This window comes from Lipotes vexillifer, unplaced genomic scaffold, assembly GCF_000442215.2.
Source record: "Lipotes vexillifer unplaced genomic scaffold, Lipotes_vexillifer_v1.1 scaffold237, whole genome shotgun sequence".
Lineage (NCBI taxonomy): Eukaryota > Metazoa > Chordata > Mammalia > Artiodactyla > Lipotidae > Lipotes > Lipotes vexillifer.
In genome coordinates, this window is record NW_006794332.1 from 1,769,014 (window position 1) to 1,784,415 (window position 15,402).

At 44.2% G+C, this 15,402-nt stretch overlaps 1 protein-coding gene across 11 annotated transcripts in view; it reads right to left on the reverse strand.

Annotated features, from left to right (window-relative positions):
* Window positions 1-15,402, reverse strand: part of ANKS1B (ankyrin repeat and sterile alpha motif domain containing 1B) — an 895,734-nt gene that overhangs the window by 16,344 nt on the left and 863,988 nt on the right. For all 11 annotated transcript variants that reach the window (XM_007467172.1, XM_007467174.1, XM_007467175.1 and 8 more), the window contains one exon: window positions 1,370-1,537. In XM_007467172.1, coding sequence (XP_007467234.1) covers window positions 1,370-1,537 — 168 coding nt within the window. The remainder of the gene's footprint in view (window positions 1-1,369; window positions 1,538-15,402) is intronic.

Below are 15,402 nucleotides of genomic sequence, written 5' to 3' on the forward strand. Positions count from 1 at the left end.
AACGCGCGGTCCCAGGGGCCATGGCGCAGGGGCCCAGCCGCTCCGCGGCATGTGGGATCTTCCTGGACCGGGGCACGACCCCGTGTTCCCTGCATCGGCAGGCGGACTCTCAACCACTGCGCCACCAGGGAAGCCATGTCCTGGGTATTTTTAAAAGCTTTTTGTTGAGGTATTGTATACATATAGAAGAGGGCACATACTATAAGTGTATGGCTTGATGGATTCTCAGAACCGCAACATTCCTGTGTTGCACCAGATCAAGAACACAGAACTTTACCAGCACCCAGAAGTGCTCCCCTCACATCCTCTTCCAGTTCCTGCTCCTTGTTGGAGGGTGAACTATGCTGGCAACTTGTAAAAGTGTGGGTTGGTTTGGAGAATGGACCAAATAGGAGGCCAGGGAAGGCCTCCTTGAGGAAGTGTGTTTGAGCTGAGAGCTGAAAGGTGAGGTGGACAGGAGTCCAGGTGAAGATTGAGGGAAGAGTTTCCAGGTGGGGTACCTGTGGAAAGAGAGAGCAGGAAGCATCTGAGGAACTGAGAGAAGACTGGCATGGGACGGACGGGCAGAGAGAGGCTGGGGCGGGGGGGGGGTGGGGGGGGGGGGGGGGGAAGAGAGTCACAGGCGGAAGGATACGTGGGCTGAGCGATGCCTCTGAGGGTGCCTGCTGCCCTGAGTCCCAGAGTTTCTAGGATGCCATACGGCAGCAGAAACCAGACGGGAGACTTCCAGCTTCTGGGTATCGCTACCACCAGAGGAGGTCGCTTTGAAGTCATGAAAGTCTGTTAGGACAGGATGTGTGCACAGCGTGTGGGAGGGAAGGGGGGAAATTTCTGGAGGGAGGCAGATGCTGGGGAGGAGGGGCGGTACCTTCTGAACAGTCCCCGCTCTGAAGGAAGCCTGCGCCTAGGCCTCCTTGTCAGGCCCGCGTACAGCCTGCACCTCCAGTCTCCTCTAGCTGGGTACCAGGGATGCCCTCCCCGTGAGCCTCTGCCACCCTCTCTGCTGCCCAGCGGCTTGTGAGAGGCTTGTCCCCTAGAGGGATGGCAGCCGGGGCCTCAGGGATCCTTGTTCCCAAGATCGCCTGGACCTTGAAGAAAGACTCCCCCGGGGGGTCAGCAGCGCCCAGTCCCCTCACAGGCTGCTGCAAGGGACAAAAGAAGTGGAATTTTCTTGGGAGCCTCCAAGTTCAGGCAGATGGTCCCCAAGACTTTGCAGGAACTGGGCTGAGAGGAGGACAGACACATGCCAGGATGAGGCCGAGGGAAGGACAAGAGGGGCAGGCCCTGGATTCTCGCCAGCCCCCACGGCACCGAGGACCCCTCCCCTCCAGTTCAAGGTTTTCAGAACATCTGTGTCTTTTCTACTTACCACCGACTTGCGAATGCTGACTCGGGGCTTGGGGATGGGCTTGGAGGGCTTGTTTTCAAAGCTTTCTGGAAGCGTGGAGGAATGCCCCCCTTTCCTGGCTTGCAGTGCGAGCTGGTAAGCAACTTCAAATGCCTGTCCCAGCGTTAGGATGATCTCGTAGGCTAAATTCTGCAAGAGAAATGAGAAAGCATTTATGACAGCATCTTCCATCTTCCAGATCAGAACAGAGTGGCTGCGGAACACCGAGGGGGTGAACCGGCAAGGACCCTGAACTGCTCCCCATGATGTGGCAGAGAGCCAGGGGAAATCTGACAAACAGGACACTGGGTCCAATTTAGGGTCTGTACGAGGCATCAGTTACTGACGCGATGCACTTGCTTACAGCCACCTAAGGAGCCTGCACCGGGACCCCGGAGCCTGCTCCATCCGGGGTGGCTGCTTTGCTCCCAGGTCTCGGAAGGGAAGGGGTCCCTCAGCCTGGGAGGAGGATCCCACACACTCCACAGGAGGTGTTCCTGAGAAGTTGGGGTCTTTTTACCTCCAACATCTGTGATTCAGTGAACATCTCTGAGACACAATCAAAATCTAATTTAGGCAGAGGGGAGAGGCATTAGTCATGCTGGTGTGGCGTCTCACACTCACAGCGAGCATGCAAACAGAGCCAATTATCCATCTATTTCTTGAGGCGTTTGCTCTCCCTGTGGGTCCACTCCATATTTTATCATCGAATCAGCAAGAGACAGGAGATCCTGTCAGGCTCGAATGCCATGCCTAGCAGTGTCTGGGAGAGAAGTTCTTTCCTTTGGACCTTCAATCACTCCCCTCAGGACGTCTAGCTTCTCGTCTCCAGATTCGTACTCTTCATTTCTGCCTTCTCTTCTGAGCACAGTCCCACCCTGTCTGCTCTCACTGAGAAAACAGGACATGGTCTGACCCCACAGAAGCAGGGTCTCGACAAGACCCTGAGGTCACAGCGCATCAAAGAGCTGGATGCCTGTGGGTCACAGAGAGCTTGCTTTCAACCACTGCACCAGCTGAGAGCCAGTGTGGTCTGTCCCATTTCCACGCTCATGAGCGCCCCTAGAAAGGCTGTGTGGTTTTCCCTCAAAACCACAGAAATTGCTTTTGCTGATGTTGCACACCCCTGCTCCCTCCGTCCCAGTCAAGCACACAGAGCATCTTGATTCCCATGATTCTGGGGAGATCCGCTGAGGACCGTTCTCACTTGACGAAGATGGAGGGAGACGCGGCATGGCTGTCAGGGCTCGTGTGGAAGAGGCCCACGGGTCTCCAGACGGACCGGATTTCACATCCACGCCGGACTGCCGGGGTTTAGGCCCAAGCCCGAGGGGAAACGCCTCTGAGTGTGAGAACTGGTCTGACAGAGGATGTGTCTTCTCCTCTTGAGCTACTTGTTAAGAAGCCATGGCCCCTCAAGACAGACGTGTGCTTACTGGAGACCCAGCCTTGCACAGCCAGCTGAGCACTTCCCGCAAGGAGCTCGGGGCCCGAGTTTGCCTCCAAGCATGCGTCAGACTAGAAAATTAGTAATGCACCGACAAGTGACAGTGGAGGGCTGTCGGACAGCTCCGGCCGTGGCTGCACCAGGAGGGCTGAACCCTCAGTGCCTACGCCTGGCACTTGCGGCACCACCAGTGTTGCCCATTGCCTGGTGTGCAATGGGTCCCCTGGAAAGGGGGCCTGGGGCTTTGGGCTTTGGCTGTCCCTATGAAGTCCGGACTCCTGTCCACAGGTGCTGTGGAGATAGTGGCTGTCTATCTGTCAGGGACACGTAGCAGATATTCACGCTCTGTGGGCAACTGGACTAAGGGAAAGATGGCAGATGCAGCGGTTCTGTGACATGTTGCTTTTTGATGCCGGAACAAAGGTGCTTAATGAGTGTGAATTCCATTATCGTTAACCTAGAAACAAGTTCCTGAAAGTGAGATTTACTTAAAGTTCCAGTGTCTTCAAATGAAAGCTAAAGATGCTCATTTGAGCAGGTGAGATTTTCACAAGATTTTGATGGGAAGGCTAAAGGTTTTTGGAAGCTTCTGGGTTAGAAGCTCTGCCCTCCTTTCATTGTAAAGAAGTTCCTGGTGTTAGGAAATTGCTGAGATAAGACACAGAGACCAGACCAGACTGTGAGGTTTCCTGCCAAGCAGCGTTTCCTTAGTTTGGCTTGCATTCTTTCTCCCTGATGTCTTGCTTTTCGTTTCATGTAGAATGCTGCATTTTAAGAGTTCTTTTTATGATCTGTAAAGAGTTGGAGATGGTTACCTTTCCTACACTTTCTGTCACCTCGGTGTTTGAGGCTGCAATTCTGGATGCCAGTGACAGCCCACAAGGAGCAGCTGGTTGCTGATGGGGCTTTGCACGCAGAGTCCTGTGCTACCAAAGTACCGGGGCCCTTGAGGGCACAGATCCTCATCAGATGGGACCTGAGGACACACATGTGAATGGGAAGGCGGGTTCATTTCTCCAGCCTCTCCTTAGAAATGTCCCCACTACTGAAAATGGGAGGAGAGTTACTGCGAGGGCAGAAGGCACTACAGGAAAGGGCCAAAAATGCTACCGTAATCTGGTCAGCGAGGCTTAGGTGACAAGCCCTTGCTTCCTCCTTTGAGCCAGGCTTGCTGACCCCAGAGATGCTGCCTGGCACTGAAGAGCCAGGGACGCTGCTCAGAAAGCCTGAAAGCCCACTTAGTTTCTGCTTACAACATATCATCGTCTTCACAACTGTGGGAGGCCAGGGCCAGAGACTGTGCCTAGCACACAGTAGGCACACAATCACAACAGAGGCTTGTTTGCTGAGTGAATGAATGAATATCTAAAGGGCAAGCCGGAGTAATAACACTACTGGTTATCACTATAGGTAGTATGGCTACCATTAAGTGAGGACTTCGCAGATATTAGGCATTGTACCAAGCACTAGGTTTATCTCCTTTAAGTCTTAACCACAATCACCTGTAGTAGAATATCATTATCCTTATTTTATAGATGAGGAAATTGAGGCTCAGAGAGGTGAAGTAATTTATCTGACATCACAGAGCTAGAAAGTTACGGAGCAGTGCTATGAACCAATATTTGTGACTCAAAAGTCTGTGTTCTTAACTCTAATTCAAAAAGATACATGCACCCCAATGTTCAAAGCAGCACTATTTACAATAGCCAAGACATGGAGCATGGAAGCAACCTAAATGTCCATCAACAGATGAATGAAGAAAATGTGGTGTGTGTGTGTGTGTGTGTGTGTGTGTGTGTGTGTGTGTGTGTGTGTGTGTGTGTGTATTATATATATATATATATATATATATATATGCCGGTGCCTAGGTTGTTAACTTACTGACTAGAAGTAAATCTCTTAACTTCGTATCAACTCTGCCAATCCACTGTATCTTACATTAAACATTATACTCGAACCAAATATACATATACATACACATACACACACACACACACACACATATATGAAACTGAATTACTGCTGAAATCCTGAAGCACTGTACATCAACTATACTTCAAACAAAAAAGTCTCTGTTCTTACCCTCCTGTGTGGGTAGCTTGTCTCCAAGGTGGCAGCCATCACCATTCCCCTTGCCTCACGCCATGGTGTGAGGGGGCCTGTTGAGAGGGCTAGTCTGCTCCTCCACCTCCTTGAATCTGGACTGGTTGTACTGACTTTCTTAACTAACAGAACGTGCAGAAGTGACATGCTGGGACTTCTGAGGTTACACTGTGAGAGGTCTCTCAGCTTCCACCTTGGCCTCCTGGAACATTCCCTCTGAGGGAAACCAGCCACATATAAAAAGTCTGACCTCCCTGAGATCACCATGTTGTGAGTATGTCCAAGCTGGCCAGGGGAAGAGGCTGCCTGGAGAGAAACAGCAGTTGCAGCCACCCCAGCCCAGGCTCCAGATATGAAGCAAAGGAGTGATACTGGACACTCAAGCTCCAGGAGATGCCACACAGAGGACCAAGGCCCCAGACAGATGGCCCCAGTCAAGCCGTCCCAGCATCTGCAGTCACCTGAGTTACCTAGTGGAGGCCCCAGATATTGTGGAGCAGAAGAGCAGAACTGCCGTGCTCTGCCCAAATTCCTGACTCTCAGAATTGTAAACGTGATAAAGTGGATGTTATTTTACAGCACTAAGTTTTGGGGTGGTTTGCTAAGTAAGCAGCAATAGATAACTGGAATACCATGCAGTGCTAAGGATAGCTGGCTGGACCCTCATTCAGGTGGTGGAAGAGGAACCATCAGCCTGCGAGCTGGTCACAATTAGCAAACTGAATCCAACAAAACATAAAGATTATACACCATGACCAAGGTATGATTCATCCCAGGATCACAAGGATAGTTCAACATACACAAATCAATCAATGTGATATACCACATCAACAAAAGAAAAGGTAAAAACCACATGGTCATCTCAATAGATGCAGAAAAAGCATTTGATAAAATTCAACATCCATTCATGATAAAAACTCTTACCAAAAAAAAAGTGGGTATAGAGGGAACATATCTCAACATAATAAAAGCTATTTATGACAAACCCATGGCCAATATAATACTCAGTGGTGAAAATCTGAATGCCTTCCTGCTAAAATCTGAAACAAGGATGCCCACTCTCACCACTTCTATTCAACATAGTATTGGAAGTCCTAGCCACAGCAATCAGACAAGAAAAAGAAATAAAAGGTATCCAAATTGGTAGGGAAGAGGTAAAATTGTCCTTATATGCAGATGACATGATACTATATATAGCAAACCCTAAAGATTCCACACAAAAACTACTAGAACAGTAGTAGTACAAATTCAGCGAGGTAGCAGGATACAGGGTTAACATACAGAAATCGGTTGCATTCCTTTACCCTAACAGTGAGATGTCAGAAAGGGAATGTAAACAGTCTCTTAAAGTTGCATCAAAAAAGACTTAGGGGGCTTCCCTGGTGGCGCAGTGGTTGAGAGTCTGACTGCCGATGCAGGGGACACAGGTTCATGCCCCGGTCTGGGAAGATCCCACGTGCCGCGGAGCGGCTGGGCCCGTGAGCCATGGCAGCTGAGCCTGCGTGTCCGGAGCCTGTGCTCCACAACGGGAGAGGCCACAACAGTGAGAGGCCCGCGTACCGCGCAAAAAAAAGACTTAGGAATAAACCTCACCAAGGAGGTGGAAGACTTATATGCTGAGAACTACAAAACATTAATAAACGAAATTGAAAATGATTCAAAGAAATGGAAAGACATCCCATGCTCTTGGATTGGAAGAATTAATCTTGTTAAAATGGCCATACTGCCCAAAGCAATCTACAGATTTAATGTGATCCTTATCAAATTACCCATGACATTTTTCACAGAAATAGAACAAATAATCCTAAAATTTATATGGAACCATAAAAGACCCAGAATTGCCAAAACAGGAGGCATAACCCTCCTAACTCTTCAGGCAATACTACAAAGCTACAGTAATCAAAACGGTGTGGTACTGGCACAAAAACAGACATGGATCAATGAACAGAACAGAGAGCCCAGAAACAAACCCATACACTTACGGCCAATTAATCTTCAAGGAGGCAAGAATATACAATGGGGAAAAGATAGTATCTTCAGCAAGTAGTGTTGGGAAAGTTGGACAACAGCATGCAAATCAATGAAATTAGAACACACCCTCACATTATACACAAAGACTTAAATATAAGACATGACACCGTAATACTCCTAGAAGAGAACACAGGCAAAACATTCTCTGACATAAATTGTACCAATGTTTTCTTAGGTCAGTCTCCCAAGGCAATAGAAATAAAAGCAAAGATAAACAAATGGGACCCAATCACACTTATAAGGTTTTGCACAGCAAAGGAAACCATAAACAAAACAAAAAGATAACCTACAGACTGGGAGAAAATATTTGCAAATGATATGACCAATAAGGGCTTAATTTCCAAAATATACAAACTTCTCATACAACTCAATAACAAAAAAACAACTCAATTGAAAAGTGGGCGGCACACCTAAATAGACATTTCTCCAAAGACAACATACAGGTGGCCAACAGGCACATGAAAAGATGCTCAAAATCACTAATTATTAAAGAAATGCAAATCAAAACTACAATGAGGTACCGCCTGACAAAGGTCAGAATGGTCATCATTAAAAAGTCCACAAATAAGAATGCTGGAGAGGTTGTGGAGAAAAGGGAACCCTCCTACACTGTTGGTGGGAATGTAAATTGGTACAGCCACTATGGAGGTTCCTTAAGAAACTAAAAACAGAGCTACCATATGATCCAGCAGTCCCACTCCTGGGCATAGATATGGACAAAACTATAATTCAAAAAGATACATGCACCCCAATGCTCACAGCAGCACTATTCACAATAGCCAAGACATGGAAACAACCTAAATGTCCACTGACAGATGAATGGATAAAGAAGATGTGGTACATATATACAATGGAATACTACTCAGCCATAAAAAGGAATGAAATAATGCCATTTGTAGACACATGGATGAACCTAGAGATCATACTAAGTGAAGTTAAGTCAGAAAGAGAAAGACAGATACCATATGGTATCACTTAAATGTGGAATCTAAAATATGACACAAATGAACCTATCCATGAAACAGAATCACAGACACAGAGAACAGACTGGTGGTTGCCAAGGGGGAAGGGGTTGGGGGAGGGATGGAATGGGAGGTCACAGTTAGCAGATATAAACTTTAATATACAGAATGGATAAACAACAAGGTCCTACTGTACAGCACAGAGAACTATATTCAATATTTTATGATAGGGACTTCCCTGGTGGTCCAGTGGGTAAGACTCCACGCTCTCAATGCAGGGGGCCCGGGTTTGATCCCTGGTCAGGGAACGAGATCCCGCATACATGCCACAATTAAGGAGCCTGCCTACTGCAACTAAGACCTGGTGCAACCAAATAAATAAATAATATTAAAAAAAAAAAAGAAGCCCACATGCTGCAACAAAGGTCCTGTGTGCTGCAACTAAGACCCGGCACAGCCAAAATAAATAAATAAATATTTAAAAAATATCCTATGATAAACCATAAGGGAAAAAAATATAAAAAAAAGAATGTGTGTGTGTGTGTGTGTGTGTGTGTGTGTGTGTGTGTATATATGTATTACTGAATCACTTTGTTGTACAGTAGTAGTTAACACATTGTAAATCAATTATACTTCAATTAAAAAAACACTAAAAATAGAGTTGCCACATGATATGATCCATCAACCCCACTCCTGGGCATATATCCAGATAAAACTATAATTTGAAAAGATATATGCACCCCTATGTTCACAGCAGCACTATTCACAATAGCCAAGACATGGAAACAACCTAAATGTCCATTGACAGATGAATGGATAAAGAAGATGTGGTATATATACATCAACACAATGGAATATTACTCAGCCATAAAAAAGAATGTAATAATGCCATTTGCAGCAATATGTATGGACCTAGAGATTATCATACTAAGTAAGAAAGAGAAAAATATCATATATCATTTATATGTGGAAGCTGTGAAACAGAAATAGACTCACAGACATAGAGAACAGACTTCTGGTTGCCAAGGGGGGGAGGGGGGTGGGGGAGGGAAGGATTGGGAGTTTGGGTTTAGCAGATGCAAACTATTATATAGAGAATGGATAAACAACAACGTCCTACTGTATAGCACAGGGAACTATATTCAATATCCTGTGATAAACCATAATGGAAAAAAATATGAAAAAGAATATATATATGTATAACTGAATCACTTTGCTGTACAGCAGAAATTAATACAACATTGAAAATCAACTATACTTCAATAAAATTAAAAACAACAGCAGCAACAGTACATAGTCACAGGAGGTCGGAGCCTCCACTCCCAGCCCTGATCTCGGGGAAGGTGGCTGATGCCTGTGACCCATTTTGGTCACAGCATCAAGGTAAGCACTAAGGAGTCCCTTCACATGCTAGCCCAAACCACAGAGCTGGAACATCCTTTCAAGTTGGCATGACCACACTCTCATCTCTGGTTACTACCTTGCTCGGGCATAAATCCAAACTCATTTAGCTTTATGTTCACTACCTCTCATCCCTCAAATGCTGTAACCTGGTTGTCTCTGACCCTGGCTCCTTCTGCCCCTCCTAGCTTGTTGGAAAATACCTGCCTTGGCCTTTCCAGTGTGAGTCTCTTTTTGGGACCACACTTATTATGGCAATTGACATTGAGTATTTTCTACCTTACACAGACCACTAATGAAAGAAGGAAGCCTGTGTGCATGTGTCCTCAGGGCTGGCGTGGGGGGCAGTTACTGGGAAGAGTATGCTCTGAGCCTCAGTTATTTTATTTATTTATTTATTTTGTGGTATGCGGGCCTCTCACTGTTGTGGCCTCTCCCGTTGTGGAGCGCAGGCTCCGGACGCGCAGGCTCGGCGGCCATGGCTCACGGGCCCAGCCGCTCCACGGCATGTGGGGTCTTCCCAGACTGGGGCACGAACCCATGTCCCCTGCATCGGCAGGCGGACTCTCAACCACTGTGCCACCAGGGAAGCCCCCTCAGTTATTTTTTGTTTGTTTTAAAATGGGGATAACAACACATGCAGGTGGATTATTGTGAGAATCATTCATAATAACATTTACCCTAATGACAATACCAGCCAACATTTATTATTTACTGTTTGCCATGTTGCACATGAACTATCTCATTTAATCCTAACAGAAACCCTGTGGGAGTTATCATATTAAACAGCTGTGGGGCCATTATCATCCTTTTGCATGTGAGAGAATCAAGCTCAGGAAGGTTAAATAACTTGTTCATAAGGCCAGCACTTGGCTGAGCTGGGATGTGAATCCAGGTGTTCTGAGAGGCTGTGCTCTTCTTGATCACTGTACCTTAGAATTATACTTAAGATAAAAAGACTCAACGTGACTAATTATTAGAGAAATGCAAATCAAAACTATAATGAGGTATCACCTCATGCCGGTCAGAATGGCCATTATCAAAAAAAATCTAGAAACAATAAATGCTGGAAAGGGTGTGGTGAAAAGGGAACCCTCCTGCATTACATTGGTGGGAATGTAAATTGATACAACCACTATGGAAAACAGTATGGAGGTTCCTTACAAAACTAAAAATAGAGCTACCATATGACCCAGCAATCCCACTACTGGGCATATACCCTGAGAAAACCATAATTCAAAAAGAGTCATGTACCACAATGTTCATCACAGCACTATTTACAATAGCCAGGACAGAACCAACCTAAGTGTCCATCGACAGATGAATGGATAAAGATGTGGCACATATATACAATGGAATATCACTCAGCCATAAAGAGAAATGAAACTGAGTTATTTGTAGTGAGGTGGATGGACCTAAAGTCTGTCATATAGAGTGAAGTAAGTCAGAAAGAGAAAAGCAAATATCGTATGCTAACGCATATATATGCAACCTTAAAAAAAAAAAAAGGTACTGATGAACCTAGTTGTAGGGCAGGAATAAAGATGTAGACATAGAGAATGAACTTGAGGACATGGGGTGGGAGGGGGAAGCTGTGGTGAAGTGAGAGTAGCATTGACATATATACACTACCGAATGTAAAATAGTTAGCTAGTAGGAAGCAGTAGCATAGTACAGGGAGATCAGCTCGGTGCTTTGCGATGACCTAGAGGGGTGGGATAGGGAGGATGGGAGGGAGGTTCAAGAGGGAGGGGATATGGGGGCATATGTACGCATATGGCTGATTCACTTTGGTATACAACAGAAACTAGCCCAGTATTGAGAAGCAATTATACTCCAATAAAGATCTATTAAAAAAAATGATGAAAAAAATAAAAGACTTCGGCAGACCTAAATAGACATTTCTCTAAAGAATACATACAGATGGCCAGTAGGCAAGTGAAAAGATGCTCAACATCACTAATTATTAGAGAAATGCAAATCAAAACTACTGTGAGGTTACCACCTCAAACTGGTCAGAATTGCTATCATTAAAAGTCTACAAAGAATAAATGCTGCAGAGGGTGTGGGGAAAAGGGAACCCTCCTACACCGTTGGTGAGAATGTAAATTGGTGCAGCCACTATGGAAAACAGTATGGAGGTTCCTTAAAAAACTAAAAACAGAGTTACTATGTGATCCAGCAATCTCACTGCTGGGCATATATCTGGAGAAAACTAATTTGAAAAGATACATGAACCCCAATGTTCATAGCAGCACTATTTACAATGGCCAAGACATGGAAGCAACCTAAATGTCCATCAGTAGATGAAAGGATAAAGAAAATGTGGTGTTTATATATATAATGGAATACTACTCAGCCATAAAAAAGAATGAAATAATTCCATTTGCAGCAACATGGATGGACCCAGAGCTTATCATACTATGTGAAGTCAGAGAAAGACAAATACCATATGATATCACTTATATGTGGAATACAAAATGATACAAATGAACTTATTTACAAAACAGAAACAGACTCACAAAGAAAACAAACTTATGGTCACCAAAAGGGGAAGGAGGGGGAGGGATAAATTAGGAATTTGGGATTAACAGATACACACTACTATATATAAAACAGATAAACAACAAGGACCTACTGTATAGCACAGGGAACTATACTGAATATCTTGTAATAAACTATAATGAAAAAAATATGTATAACAATCGCTTTGCTGTACACCAGAAACACAACATTGTAAATCAACTATACTTCAATAAAAAAAAAAAAATAGAAGACTTCTGCAAAGTGCTAAAAAAAAAAAACAAAAACCCAAACTTAAAAACATTAAATACAGTAGCTCCTGGGTGGTGGATGCATCTTGGCTGCAGTGAGGGTCTCATGCCTGGACCAGTCTCCAGGCAGAGGGTGTTATGATTTGACGTGAACCCTTAGCAAAGGGATTCTCAGCTGGTGGCCCTGCCCCTCCCATGATGAGGGGTGATGTGAGGGAGGAAAGGCAACACTCCCTCTCCAATGGAGGCTCTTCAGGGTGGAGGCAGGGAATCCCACTTCAATGGGGGCACATTACAATCTCCAAAGCCCTTCCCTTCTCCCCCTGGGATTTTGATCTGTGGATTAAGAATTGCTACATCAGAGGTATTTGCAGGACCATCATATTTTAAGGGTAGATTCTAAATGTAATCCAGGGATGCAAACTTGTTTTTCTATGCAAACTAGATTGATCTGTAGGCCAGCCTGTTTTTACTGTGAGCTTCTTAAGGCAGTCAGGACTGGCAGTTGAACATTAATCACCACGGATATTTACTGAGCTACTTCCTCGTGTCAGGGGCTGAGTCCCTGGTGCCTGGCTTCTAACAGATGTCCAGGAAGTGCTCCCTGAATGATGTCAGGGAGAGGGGGCTCATGATGAGACAAAGAGCTGTACCCCATTGTTCTCCTGCATCCTAGTCACCGAGGCTGTACCCGGCACACTCATCATTTTGGTATTAGAATAATACCAAAGCATAGGCTTTAGGCAATCTGTCCCCTAGGGAAAACTCTGGGCACCCAGATAATTAATTTATATTAATTGGCTCATCACTAGGATTTTTCTGTGTTGGAAACTCCTGATTTGAAAATCTTTTGGGCTCAAGGGTTCAATGGCATATTTGCAAGAATATTCATCGTAGTTTAAAAATTTCCCCCAATAGGGAACTGATTAAGTATACTACATAGATCTACACAGTTAGATACTAGGCAGCCATTTAAAATGAAAATGGAGGTATTTAAAAAACTGGTTAAAAGACTCAGTAAAAATTATGTCTACGTACATAGATGGTATCTGTCTATGTGCATAGAAAACAGTATATATCAAAACGTTACTAGTGGTTATCACTAAGTGTTAAGATCGTGGACAAATTTTCTCTTCTTTATACTTCTTTCTATGTTTTGTACTTTATTCAAATGATGAATAATTTTACAATCATAAAAGATAATAAGCTTTTGCATTTTGAGCATTAAAAATAAGAGAAAATCTTCTAGCTCAAAATAATCTTGTTCTTTATCCATCACCTGCCTTTTCCTTCTTTGGCAGAGAGGGTTGGGAACTGTTTTCCAGGCAAAATCCAGGCCCTGTTTTCTGGTGTTTCCATGGCTCATCCCCATGTACTAGCGGGGCTGGCCATCCATTTGGTCAGTTTTTGTATTGGATGTCAATTCTAGCATCTGCTCAGCTGAATTTTAGAATACTCAGTTCTTCCTTTAACCTGGAAACCCAATGCCTCTACTCCAAGTCCAGAGCAAAGAGTTGACTCTTCTGTCCAATTTCTATCAAACCCAGCGGAAAATGTTCTATGTGGGCATTAGCTTATGGACCTGCAGTCAGTCCAGTCTTGTAGCCATACTAGGTTTGATCCCTGCACCAAATCCGGACCACCTGTCAACTTGAACCACATTCTACTTCCTCTCATACAGATGATGAAGCAGTGGTAGCAGCAACTACCCCATGACATTGTTAACTACACCCCAGAGACCAGCTAAGGGCCTGACGTGGATTATCTAACCCTCACAACCACCTTGTAGAGGAGGAATTATCATCCCCATTTTATGTGTGAGAAACTCATGATTAGTGAGATTGATTAACTTGGCCAAGTTCACACAGCTAGTCAGAGGCAGAGCCAGGATTCAAACCCAGATCTGACTTTAGATAAGACAGTGTTTTGTGCCACTGGGCTGTCCTGCCTCATTGCTTTCATGAGTCTGTTGGTGTTCTGCCTCCACTTTCACTGAAGGACCCTCTGAGGAATCATCTTGTGTTTTGGAGATTCAGCATGTGAATGTTGGTGAAGACACCATCACACGATATCCTATCCTGGAGACCCAGGGCAAAAAGTTCTTTCACCATCGCATCAAAAAAACCCCAAAAAACCCCCCAAAAAAACAAACCTAGGAATAAACCTACCTAAGGAGGCAAAACACCTGTACTCCGAAAGCTATAAGATGCTGATGAAAGAAACTGAAGATGACGCAAACAGACTGAAAGATATACCATGTTCTTAGATTGGAAGAATCAATATTGTTAAAATGACCGTACCTCCCAAAGCAATCTACAGATTCAATGCAATCCCTATCAAATTACCAATGGCATTTTTCACAGAACTGGAAAAAAAAATTTAAATTTCTACGGAAACACCAAACACCCCAAATAGCCAATACCAAAAAAAAAAAAAAAAGAAAGAAGAACGGAGCTAGAGGAATCAGGTTCCCTGACTTCAGACTATATGACAAGCTACAGTAATCAAAAGAGTATGGTACTGGCACAAAACAGACACATAGATCAATGGAACAGAATAGAGAGTCCAGAAATAAACCCCCACACTTTTCAATTAATCTACAAGAGGCAAGAATATACAATGGAGAAAGGACAGTCTTTTTTAAATAAGTGGTGCTGGGAAAACTGGACAGCTACATAAAAAAGAATGAAATTGGAACATTCTCTAACACCATATACACAAATAAACTCAAAATGGGTTAAAGACCTAAATGTAAGACCAGTATACTATAAACTCCTAGATACTATAAAACTCCTAGAGGAAGACACGGGCAGAACACTCTTTGACATAAATCGTAGCAATATTTTTTTTGGGTCCATCTCCTAGAGTAATGGAAACAAAAGCAAAAATAACAAATGGGACTAATTAAACTTAAAAGCTTTTGCACAGCACAGGAAACCATAAACAAAACTAAAAGACAACCTACGGAATGGGAGAAAATATTTGCAAACAGTGCGACTGACAAGGGATTAATTCCAAAATATACAAACAGCTCATACAGCTCAGTATCAAAAACCCACAAACAACCCAATCAAAAAATGGGCAGAAGACCTAAACAGACATTTCTCCAAAGAAGACATACAGATGGCCAACAGGCACATGAAAAGATGTTCAACATCACTAATTATTAGAGAAATAGAAATCAAAACTGCAATGAGGTATCTATCACCTCACACCGGTCAGAATGGCCATCATTAAAAAGTCTACAAATAATAAATGCTGGAGAGGGTGTGGAGAAAAAGGAACCCTTCTACACTG